The 13426-nt window shown below is 32.4% G+C and overlaps 1 protein-coding gene across 1 annotated transcript in view; it reads right to left on the reverse strand.

Moving 5' to 3' along the window:
- The window catches only part of LOC114340380 (uncharacterized), a 1055195-nt gene that overhangs the window by 82290 nt on the left and 959479 nt on the right, over nucleotides 1-13426 (reverse strand). The window contains exon 10 of the mRNA XM_028291124.2: nucleotides 3062-3169. Within this exon, the coding sequence (XP_028146925.1) occupies nucleotides 3062-3169 (108 nt within the window). The remainder of the gene's footprint in view (nucleotides 1-3061; nucleotides 3170-13426) is intronic.

The following is a 13426-nucleotide window of genomic DNA, read 5'->3' on the forward strand; positions in this document are numbered from 1 at the left end:
TTTTTTACCTTTTACTTCAAAATATCTCCGAAAATACTAGAGATACGAAAAAAATGACAGACCACTAGATTGTAGCTTCTTTAATATCTAAAATTCTCTTGTGCATAGATTTTCATTACAGTGAACAGTTAGCGAGATATAGCTGTTTAAAGCCTCTATTTACGAGCAAACATCCCCTTATGCGAGCCCTTTAAACCCACCCTAATTAAAAACTGAGGGATCTTACGGAATTTAGCTTACAGAGTCTTATAACTCTTCAAAAATCCTACAAAATCATTGAACCGGTTCGTATACTGGAAGATTTTTTTTTTATGGCATAGACTTGGGTGTCATTTAGCCAGCCACAACTTTTTTTGTTCTCTGTTCATACATAAGGAAGGCAATGAGGTCCTTAGAGTTCCGTAGCAAACTCTCCTACAGCTCTCTACTCAGTTCAAAAGCTGGCCGCTATGGACTGTCCAAGTTGCTCACCACATTTTCCATTATGTATCTTTTTCTTCTTCTTTTTTCATATGTACATAATATACCAAATTATCAGGATTAATAAGTTAGAGGTTAATTTTAGTTTCACAGATAAATTTCATTAAACAATCATATATGTTCTTGCTGTTCAGAGACGATAGATAGGATACATTGAAAGGTGGAAAAACATTACATTTTATTAAATCTTGGATTAAATTATATGTGCATGAAATATATTTTGCGCACTCAAAGAAAGTATGATTTAAGTCACCAACCTTCTGACATTCTGTACAAAGATTTGAATCAAAAACTTTAATTCTTGCTAGATGCAGAGGGAAACATGCATGTCCAAACTTCATTCTAATTAACGTTGTTATATATCTTCGAGGTACTACATAATTTTTAAACCAATATATATTGGGAACAGAAGGTTGAATCAGTGAATACTGAGATTTGGATTGTTTACAAAGATCTCGCCATGATTAACTCCACTGATTTTTAACTCGATGCTTAATAGTGTTAACTAAGTCAGATATGCAAAACTTACGATTATGTGAAGTACCATATTCAATAGCTTTTTTAGCCAAACTATCAACATATTCATTATGCGTTAGTCCTATATGAGCCTTAACCCATAAAAAGTTCACTCTTCTTTTATTTTTATGAATTTCAAAAAGGATTTTCTTAATTAGTAGGATATAAATATTTGAATTGTTATTTGGAAAATCTATAGTTCGAATAGCAAGAAGAACAGAGAGTGAATCGGAAATAATTGTTGCAGATATATCTTCTGATTCTTTAAAATATTGCAGGGCCTCATAAATTGCTATGGCTTCAGCACTGAAGATAGAAAAATCATGGCCTAACTTAAATATTTTTTCTGTTTTAGTAGCAGGTATGAAAAAGGCTCATCCAGTGCCAACTAACGTCTTAGATGCATCTGTATATATATTTATAGAATCTGGCCAATTATCTAAGAATGTTCTTGAGATGTTAGAGCTAATATTACTGTTTTCATGGTAACTTGGTTTTACTAATTTAACTGTATGTAAAAAAGAATGAAAATCTTCAAGTCCAAAACTATCAATCATGATAAAATCACAGTCAAAATTTAACAGATCTCGAAAAGCCTCGCAAAGTGGAGGAGAGTTCTTTAGCTTCCAGTATTTATTAGTTAAATCCGCTACATTCAGCTTGATAATATTTTGGTAAAGACCGATATTTAGGTAACGAATTTTCATTAAAAATTTCTGGCTGAGATATTTCCTTCTATAATTGAGTGGAATTTCTAAAGCTTCTACATGTAAAGCTTTATTTGGAGTTGATTTCATAGCTCCCAAACAGATACGGAGTCCTAAGTTCTGTACAACGTCTACTTTGTTTAAAATATGTTTAGAAGCTGAGCCATATAGAATACTACCATAATCAATTACAGATCTAATATATGGAAGATATATAGATCTAGTATAATCAATTATAGATCTAATAAACTGGTAGATGACTAGAAACCTATTTGTATTTGTATTTGTACATATTTGTAAATTCGTATTTTTGTGTAAATAGATGTTTTTGTAATTCTTTAATTCTACTTTTTTTCTGTATAGAGCTATTGAAATATCTACTTATAGAAACTGTAATGTTATTAAGGGTGGTTTTTAAGTGTTGAAATATTATATTATATCCTAAGTATAAAACAATCATAATTTAACCAATCAAAACCAAATTTTACCCATATTAAAGTTTACAATGTTTGTATATAATTTTTGACAATAAAGGGTAGTTTATACCCCTAAAAATAATCAACGCCCTTAAGCATGATATAGAATATGAAGTACAGGGTGAGATGATCCTAATCCCAAATTTTTATGTAAATCGATGAAAGCCAAAATTATTCTTTTAGGATAAGTAATTTTTTTATATATAGCTCCAACAAGGGTGGTTTTAAGGGTTGAAATATTATGATAGTATATCTTAAAGCATAAAACATTCATTATGTAACTAATAAGAACCAAATGTTGACAATATTAAAGTTCAAAATATTATTTTATAATTTTTTACAATTAGGGGTAGTTTTCACCCTTAAAATACCAAAAGCGTACAATGGCTCAATATAGAAAATGAACTAGAGGGTGAAATGAGCCTAATCCCAAATTTTTGTACAAATCGATGCTGGACGAAAAAATTGCGAGGTTTTGCCATTTTTTTAGCTTCATTTCCTCGACTATTGGTATTTTTGTGATTTATGGTATACAGCCAGCTACAGGAAGTTTACTTTCCTCGTGGATTTTATACAGGATTTAATTATCTTTATTTTATTTCCCTGCGACTTTGTTCCAAAATTAATCGTTTTAAAGTTATAAGCAAAAAAAGTAGAAAAAAATTTGATGTTTTTCGACATTTTTAATTATTTCAATTTTTTTTATATCCCAAGCATATTATTTGAGAAGGAGCATAAGTCAATTATAATTATTGATGTTGCCACCTAACTTTATCTGCAAAAATCCGAAAACCACCTCTCACATCCACGTATAGACGTATCCACGTATCTAGTATAGACACGTATAGATATTAGCGTAACAAAAGAAAAATACGTTCTTACCTTATTTACATGATCCCTCAGGACGTTCGAATAAACCATGGAAACTGCTTCTAAAGCCATAAAAGTAATAAATCCAACAACCCACGGGATTATTAGCGAAATATTCTCCTGAAACAACAAAACGAATATTATTTATAAATATCCACAAGTAAAAGGAATTCTCGCAGCTGACTGTGTACCATAAATCACAAAAGATAAAATTCCTTTGTATAAAAGTTATATTTAAAATCCCTAAAAAGGGGTTACGTCATAACAAACAGAACGTTTTCGGTATCAATATTCCACCATCAGTGTTATCACAGGTTACATGTTTTGAACCCTTAAGTTGTTTTAAAGTTGTAAAGAGTTTACAATGTATTATGAAAATTTAAGGGATGTTAAAAATATTCCTAGATTAACCTAGCGGGTCCACTATATGAGGTCTAACCTCTGAGCAATACAACCAGCATGGTTAAAGTCATGTGATGCCGGGAGTTAATCTAGGAATATTTTTATCATCCCTTAAATTTTCCTAATACGGTATGCGGCAAAATAAACAGTACTGAAATTGATATGCCTCAAATTTGTATGTGTCATGTGCCGAAACGTATTGAGTGGTTTCTGAACGTTGTTCTAACGTTTGTCAATAACATGTTAATGTTAGATACTTCAGGATGGATCTCAGTTTTGCAGAAAAAGTTTTTATAGTAGAGTACTATTTTCGGCCATACGGAAAAGGTCACGAAAATGGCCCAAGCTTAAAATTAACAATGGTTTCAGCAGGACGGGATAACCTGTCACACTGCCAGGGAGTCTCTTCGAATACTGTGCGATCATTTTTGGAGCTGCGACTCACCAGAACTAACGCCACCAGATGTCTACATATGGGAAATGCTGAAGGGGTCACCGTCTGCCATTTCGGAATTGAGGACTAAAATTAAAGATTTTTTTCGTGCCAGAGACAGTGTCGGATCTAAAAATTTGCCTTGTGAAGGGAAATTTGCTTTAGGGGGAACTTCCAATGAAAAACCAACCAAAAGACATAAAAAAGAAAAACTCAGATTACATAAAAGACATAAATAATAACTTATATGCATTAAATTCCCTTAATTTTCCTAACTAGTAAGTTTATTGGGTTGAATTTGTCTTTCTGTGGTTTCGATTTCATGTGAGCTAATATATTTTTATGTTTGAACAATTTTTTTCCTTTATTTTTGGACCGTGTTAGGGTGAAAATTTCCTCATTTTCCCTCCCCGTAGATCCGTCACTGTCCAGAGGACATCTTCAACATATGTTTTATCGGGAACGTGCGTCGTCGTAAATAATGTTTGCGAGGCTATATCCTGTATTATACGAGGTCTGGCTATTAAATAACGAGACTGCGCGCGCAGAAGGCGTCCTAGAGGGGAAGAGTGAGAAACGAATGCAACATTGGATTTTGGATAGCAGGAAGTGTCTACTCTTCCAGTACGAAAACACGTTTTTGTCGCTGTAGTAGTATTTTTTCTGTAGAGGATAGAAAGAACGTGTTTTTTTCTCGTGCCGGTAACAATGTGTGACGAAAACCATGAGCAACGGATTAATGTCAAATTTCTCGTTAAATTAAAAAAAAACTCCGACTGAGTGCTATAATTTGTTGAAAGAGGCCTATGGTGAGAATTCTCTATCTCGTGCGCGTATTTTCGAATGGTATAAACGGTTTTCTGAAGGCCGAGAGAGCGCCGAAGATGACCAACATCCAGGTCGACCTGTCTCTGTTTCAACTCCGCCAACAGTGACCAAAATAAATGAAATTGTGCGCGGAGATCGTCGTATGAGCATTCGGATGATTGCTGAGACTATAAATGCCGACAAAGAAACTGTCAAAAAAATTTTACATGACGAATTGAACATGAAGAAAGTCTGTGCAAAGTTGGTCACAAAAAATTTGACCCCTGACCAAAAGCTCGTCCATCAACAGATCTGCTCAGATTTTCTCGAGAGGTTACATGAAGAACCTGAATTAATGGAAAACATCATCACTTGCGATGAAACCTGGATATTCAAATACGATGTTGAAACTAAGCGACAATCCATGCACCGGAAAACTCCTGCATCGCCAAGAATGAAAAAAGCAAGGATGTCGAAATCAAAATTTAACGCCATGCCAATCGTTTTTTTCGACATTAACGGCATCGTGATAACTGAATGGGTTCCAGAGGGCCAAACTGTAAACCAAACTTACTATTTGAAAGTTTTGGCAACGCTGCGAGAGCGAGTTCGTAAGAAACGGCCGGAGTTGTGGAAAAATAAGTCGTGGATCTTGCACCAGGACAACGCACCTGCCCATAACGCGCTGTCTGTGAAGCGTTATTTAGCCGCTAGAGGCATTCCAGTGCTCGAACACCCGCCGTACTCGCCTGATGTAGCACCCTGTGACTTTTTCCCGTTTCTGAAGATCAAGTCTGCCTTAAAAGGAATCCAGTTCGAGTCGATGGAAGAGGTGAAGCGAAAAACGGCGGAACTCCTAAAAGCTCTAACAAAAGAAGACTTCCAGAATTGCTTTGACCAATGGAAAAAACGAATGGAACGGTGTCTGGCGAGGGAAGGGGAATATATTGAAGGAGAGCATTCGATTGTAGAATAATTTTTAAAATAAAACTCTTTTTCATAAGCCATCTCGTTATTTAATAGCCAGACCTCGTAGATATATAAATAATCATAAACATTTAAATATTCATTTCAGTACTGTTTAGTTTGCCGCATACCATACTGTATAATGTAAACTCTTTACAACTTTAAAACAACTTAATGATTTTTACCCGTATCATTATCTTGGTGGCTCAAAATATCTAACCTCTGATAACACTGATAATGGAATATTGATTCGGAAAACGTTCTGTTTGTTATGATGTAACCACTTTTTAGGGATTTTAAATATACCTTTTACACAAAAATGAATTTTATTTTTTTTATTTATAAATATACAATTTTAAAAATTTAAAGCAATTAATTAAAGCTAAAACGCTAAAAAACAAATAATACACTTTTTAAATTCATCCTGGTTAAACAAATACCAAGTATGCAAATATATATATATGGGCGGTAAATAGCTGATGTCTTTTATTAGTCCATTTTTTCTCTTTATAAAAAAATTGCAAGCGGAGTTTATATTTACTTTACGCTCAAAATACTCCGAGTAATCGAACAGTACACACTGATGATAAAATTATGTAGGAAGTGAAATGAACTTCAGTCCAACCATATTAATATTTTTGTATTTTTATAACATATATAAATGTTATAAAACAATAAAAGAATTGAAGAATATAAGCAATTTCGAATTTTACATTTAAATTATTCTTCAATTAATCCAACATTATGCAAATATTACATTGATTAAGTCAGCATCGTTTCTGTAATCAATAGTAGAAAACACTGCCATTTTGTCAGAATAAAAGCAGAACATGAACTTAATGTTTGTCTCAAATTGCGAAAAAGTTGTACATTATTTAAAATGATTGAAACTTACGACAAAAATTAGCAACCTCGCACAGACGCTGTCATAATTCAATGCAAAATTAAAGATCTTTTCATTTTTGCTTTTTTAGTGTACAGGTTTTCTTTGATAACCTTTTTTCTCATTTTCTACCCCATGATAATAATATGTTTCTAATTTCTCTATTTTTAAAGCTTTCTTCTATGCATTTCAATTTATCTTCATTGTATCTTCCATTAATTGATCTCATGATTCTTTTAAATTGTTTTTGTGCGACGAGGACATGCTCGACTTCTTTTACAGTTTTCCCATATGGCGATCTCCATGTTCCTTGGTATACTATTTTGTGTTAAAAGTAAGTGGTCATAATGACCGTATTTATTTGCGAAATCTATTAAGAAGTGACCATTTTTGTTCGTTACTTCATGCATACTATACACTAAGCATCAAAATTAACGCACCACCTTAAAAATGGGACATTTTTGATGTCTTGTATTTCCTAAACCTGTTGTCCGATTTTAGTGATTTTTTAATATGTTATAGCTTTATTATTCAAGAATATCTATGTAATAATATTGTTGCTAAACATATAAGTCTCATTGTATACCGGGTGTAACAATGATAGTGTGTTTTTTCCTCAAAGTTTGGAACAACCTGTGGAAGATTCTGGTGTATATAAAATATTGAAATTAAAACTCAACTGTATCCTTAGACTTTCTTAACATTATGCTTTTTGATTCATTCACTTATGTTGAATAATAACAAAGTTAGGTACTTTAACAACTAGCAAGGTTCCTCATCTATACAGGGTGTTTCTAAATAAGTGCGACAAACTTTAAGGAGTAATTCTGCATGAAAAAATAATGACCGTTTGCTTTATGAACATATGTCCGCAAATGCCTCGTTTCCGACATACGGGATGTTGAATGTTTTCTTACAAACTGACGATTTATTTATTGCTCTAAAACCGTTTGAGATATTCAAATTAAATTTAGTAGGTTTTAAAAGATAGTTATTGCGCATTTTTTGGCTTTCAATTAAGAATTTTATATTCACCATTGGCGTGCATACGGGTAATATGACCCGTATGCACGCCAATGGTGAATATAAAATTCTTAATTGAAAGCCAAAAAATGCGCAATAACTATCTTTTAAAACCTACTAAATTTAATTTGAATATCTCAAACGGTTTTAGAGCAATAAATAAATCGTCAGTTTGTAAGAAAAAAATCAATATCCCGTATCTCGGAAACGAAGCATTTGCAGACATAGGTTTCTAAAGAAAATGGTCATTATTTTTTCATGCAGAATTACCCTTAAAGTTTGTCGCACTTATTTAGAAACACCCTGTATTGATAAATAACATGTCTACTTGTTAAAGTACCTAACTTTTTTATTATCACATATAAGCGAATGCATCGAAAAGCAACACGTTAAGAAAGCCTAAGGCTACAGTTGAGTTTTAATTTCAATATTTTATATACGCTAGAATATTCCACAGGGTGTTGAAATCTTTGAGGAAAAAACACTCTATCATTGTTACACCCGGTATACAATGACACTTACCTGTTTAGCAATAATATTATTACATCGATATTCTTGAAGAATAAAGCTATCATATACTAAAAAATCACTCAAATCGGACAACAGGTTTAGGAAATACGAGACATCAAAAATGTCCCATTTTTAAGGTGCATTAATTTTGATGCTTAGTGTAGTTTCCTATGGTGGATACGTATAATCCTTCTTTTCCTATTTTTTTCATTAGCATTACCTAGCACTATGTTCACATCGTGTTTGGTAATATTTTAGAATACTTTATCTATTTAATTATAGAAGTTTTTTTTTGTGTTTTTCTGTTCAGTCTGTGCATGTAAAATACTACTTTTAAAATCGTTTCTTCTTCTTCTTAAGGTGCCTATCCGTTCGGGATGTTGGCGATCAGCATGGCTATCCTAACTTTGCTTGCTGCTATTCTAACTTTGCTTGCTTCGATTCTGAATAGTCCGGTTGTCGATGTATTAAACCACTTTCTCAGGTTTTCAAGCCAAGATATTCTTCTTCTCCCTGGTCCTCTCTTTCCAAATACCTTGCCTTGAATAATGAGTTGCAACAAGTCATATCTCTGTTCATTCCTCATAACATGGCCAAGATATTCTAGTTTGCGCTCTTTGATTGTGTTAATAATCTCGCATTCCTTGCCTATTCTACGTAGAACCTCAACATTAGTCACATGATCAACCCACGAAATTCTCAAAATGCGCCTGTAACACCACATCTCGAATGCCTCGATTTTTCTCAAAGAAGCCTCGGAAAGTGTCCAGGCCTCTACTCCGTATAGTAACGTAGAAAATACATAGCATCTGATGATAGAGATTTTGGTAGCAAGAGGTAAATCGTGGCTTCTGAAAAGAGACTTCATCATTATGAACGCTGATCTCGCTTTTCCTATGCGTTGTTTTATTTAACTTGAGTGGTCCCACTGGCTGTTTATGTTGGTACCAAGGTATGTGTAGCTGTCGACCCTGTCAATTAGTTGTTGGTTAACCAAAAGCTGTGTATTTAATATTTCGCGCTTACTGACTACCATGTACTTTGTTTTTTTCGTATTGAGATCAAGTCCGTATTCTCTACTTATATCCGATATGCGCGACATTATTCTTTGCGAACAGACCGAAAATCATTTAATGATGTATAATTTTTGACGCAACAATATTTAAGGAAAAATGAAAATAAAATATTTACTACATTTCTATTTGTAAACGTTTATGTATCATTTATAGTACATATTACACAAAAGCCAACCTGTATGAAAAGGTGAATGGATTTTACCGATATATCGGTTTTGTGTAAAAAACTCTACGATATAAAGGAAACACTTTTTACATGACACATAAAAAAGCACTTAACCGAATTGGAAATATGCTTTATACTTCATCTGGGATTTATGGTTAGTTTTGTGAGAATGTATGATAAAAGCAGACATTAAGATGAACCTTTTTAAAGCATATGGAGAATACGGTGCAAGGAAAATCGTTCAATTTTATACCAAATCATGTAACAACATTATTTGGTTTTCTAATACAAAATTTTGAACTAAAATGCGGCAAAATAAACAGTACTGAAATGAATAATGAAATGTTTATGATTATTTATATATCTAGTATACAATGATATGATATAGCCTTGCAAACATTATTCACGACGACGCACGTTTCCGATAAAACAGATGATAAAGATGCCTTCTGGCCAGTGGCGGAACTACGGGGAGGGAAAATGAGGAAATTTCCTCTCCTAACAAGGTCCACAATCAAAGAAAAATAGTTCAAACTTAGAAATATATATTAGCTGGGATAAAATAAATAAGGGGCTAAATAAATTAAGGGAACCTATAAGTTATTATGTATATTTTCTATGTAATCTGAGTTTATCTTTTTTATGTCTTTTGGTTGGTTTTTTATTGGATGGTCCCCCCTAAGGCAAATTTACCCTCCCAAGGCAAATTTCTAGATCCGCCACTGCCTCTGGCACGAAAAAATCTTTAATTCTAGTCCGCAATTCCGAAATGGCAGACGGTGGATCTGTATGACTCCTTCAGCATTCCCTATATGACGCATCTGGTGGCGTTAGTTCTGGTGAGTGGCAACTCCCAAAATGATCGCGCAGTATTCGAAGAGACTCTCTGGCAGTGTTACAGGTTATCTCGTCCTGCTGAAACCTTTGTTAATTTTAAGCTTGGACCGTTTTCATGACCTTTTCCGTATGACCGAAAATAGTACTCCGCCATAAAAAATTTTTCTGCAAAACTGAGAACCATTCTGAACCACCTAACATTATCACGTCATTCACATACATTATAACAACGTTCGGAAACCACTCAATACGTTTCGGTGCCTTACACATACAAATTTGAGGCATACGAAGTTTAGTACTGTTTACGAACTCTTTAACAACGTGTTGTCATTGAGTTTTTTTTTCTTGGATTTGTATGACCTTAGGGTCCATTCGCCCATCTAACCGATCTTGCTCATTTTTTACATTAATTTCAACTACTCTATGTTTATTTTCCTTCCCTATTTATACATTACAATATCATCATATCATTATTATTATATTAACATATTTTACTTCTATTTTTATTATTCATTTTTTATATTCAATTATTTTTTTTCCTTTTTTTTTTGTATCTTTTGGTTATTTTTTTTTGTTTTTTTTTTGGTAATTTTTTTTGTGTGTGTTTTTTTTTTCATTACGGTAAGACTAAAACCCGATTCAACCTCTCGGGTTGCCATTGAGTATTATGTACAAAGAATAAAAACATTTAAGTATTATGCTTATATGAGATTAGAGGAGATGAGGCTAATGAGAGCCAGTGGGTAATGGGAGTGGAAAATACAATGGGAGTGGATAGCTGGCAAATACAATGAAGATACATTGAAATAAATAGAAGAAACCTTTAAAAATAGAGACATTAGAAACATATCATTAGGTAGAAAATGAGGAAAAGGGTTACCAAAGAAAACCTGTACACTAAAAAAGCAAAAATGAAAAGAACTTAGTAAGTGACGAGGAACTACTGAACAGATGGAAAGAATTCTTCGAAGAGAGCTTCTACATGAAATACCAACAAGGGAATATAAAGACGAAGAACTGACGGAATATACCGATCAACAACGAACAGAGTAAAGACCGCTTAATGAAAAAGCAATAAAATAAATAGGTAATAAAGAAACTAAAGAAAAATACGGCACCGGAAAGTTAGTTAGGTAATATAATCAAAACCTGTAACAACTATCTAGATACGTATTTAACACATTTTCAAATAGATAAACTACAAGAATGAGATATGTATATTTTTGAACATTTATTCGTCATACACCTTCTTTTAGCTGCTTGTATTTTTTTTGAAGTTATACTTCTTTACGCGCGATAGAGGGTGAATTTTAATAGGATTAAAACCTTTGATCCCGGCGCAGTCGCATTACAACTTTGTTCTGATTGGATGTTCAAATGACATGACAAAAATTATCCAATATGGCAAAACAAAAAAGTTTATAATTGTAGTGATTTTTAAATAGTTTTTAAAGCAACAGGTACGTAATAATTGTAAATGTATCATAGGTAGCTACCAAAATACATAGTATGTAATATCATTTGAACTATCATTTGAACCTATCAAAATACATAGTAAGTATGTAATACTTTTATTTACATAATTTGATTACCATCAAAATTTCTATCAATATTTACCTAATATATTGTTTTCTTACTCTATGTTTTGTTGTATTTTTTTTAGTTCTAAATCATTTCAATTCAAAATCCAAATAATTTGATTTACATAATGCAAAAATGTCAAAAGTTTAATCCGTTTAGTTAGTCGATCTTCGCACATAATGACACACTGTCTCCGTGGCGAAGCGTAAAATGCGAGTGAACCCCAATACAAGGCCAATACCAGCCGCGCTGGTAAGTTGGTTCAAATCCCATTAGAAACTTTTATTTTTTTATTTTTTTTATACATTTTATGATTGTAAGTATATTTATTATATAATTTTATTTTCAGAAAATACGTATTTAGTTAAAAACTTTTCCGACAATTAATGTTCAGAAATCATTTGTGGCATTTTTAATGTGTTTGTGTGTGTTTTATTCTTTTATTATTTTAATTTTTGGCACTGTTTTAATAAAAATGTTTGAGAAGTAGTAAGTATAAATTGGTTTTATATTTAAATAAAATATAAATAAAAAGTATATTAATTTCTAAAAGGGAAGTTCCCTAGGTTGGTTGTATACCATATAGTCAAAGTTGGCCTAAGATGGTTGATTGAGGTTTTGGTAGGGTTTCACCATGTTCCCATAGGCTATATCCTTTAACATCGGCGTTTAGCCTGTTTAATATTATTTTTAAATAATGTAAATTGAATTTTAAATTCAACCATTGTTTGGTTCTGGGGCTATTTAGCAAGTATGCACATTCACTGATGATGGACCGATAGGTCTGAAAACGTTCTGAATTGGACATATTTTATTCAATCTATTGGGATTTTTTAAGTTTTAATAAATATACCAATTTACATAGAAGTGGTTTTACTTCTTGTTAGAGTTTTTATATTAATTTCGTTTATAATTATATCGTGCGATCCAAAATTATTGTCACCATAGGTGGCTTTGAACGACAGAGATAGCTATACAGTACATGTCTATTCTTAATTCAGATATACCTTCCAGTTTACGCCAACTTTGCAGTGTACGTCAACTTAACAAGAAAAGTTGGGTTATGTAGTTTGTTTGATTATCATTATTGTTACTTATAATTTTGTTAATTCTTTTTATTTCTGATTAAAGTTCTGTGTTAGGTTTTGACTGATTTTTTATGTTTTATAATGTTAATCAAAATTAATTGATAAACTAATGATATAAATTCAGATTAAAACAAGACATACGTAATTTTTTGCACGGCTAGCTTTGATCCCAATAATTGTGGATCGCTCGTTATAATCAAATAATAGAAGTATAACTTCTTACGTGCGTGCAAAGTACACACACATTCTTTTTGTTTTTTGTATTTTTGTTTTATTTCTCTTTGTTTTCTTTTGTATTCGCCTACCTTTTCCTCATATTGTTGTTTCTTCAACATATTAGCTGCATTATGTTCTACTAGTATTCTGGTCATATGTATGTTCACGAAATAATTTCATTGTATTCTCAACATTTTCGATTGTTCTTATTTCCTTCATGAAATTGTTTACATGAAGGCCATCACTGATACCATTGCTCAAAATTTATAAAATAATGCCTCTTGTATACTTGTTTCTATTCAATGAAAATTGTCCCAAAAGATACACAATAAAAAATTTGGAGATATGCCATCGTTCTCGGAGAGATCTCACCAGAGATTTCGATAAAA

This window comes from Diabrotica virgifera, chromosome 3 (assembly GCF_917563875.1).
Source record: "Diabrotica virgifera virgifera chromosome 3, PGI_DIABVI_V3a".
In the NCBI taxonomy this organism is placed as follows: Eukaryota; Metazoa; Arthropoda; class Insecta; order Coleoptera; family Chrysomelidae; genus Diabrotica; species Diabrotica virgifera.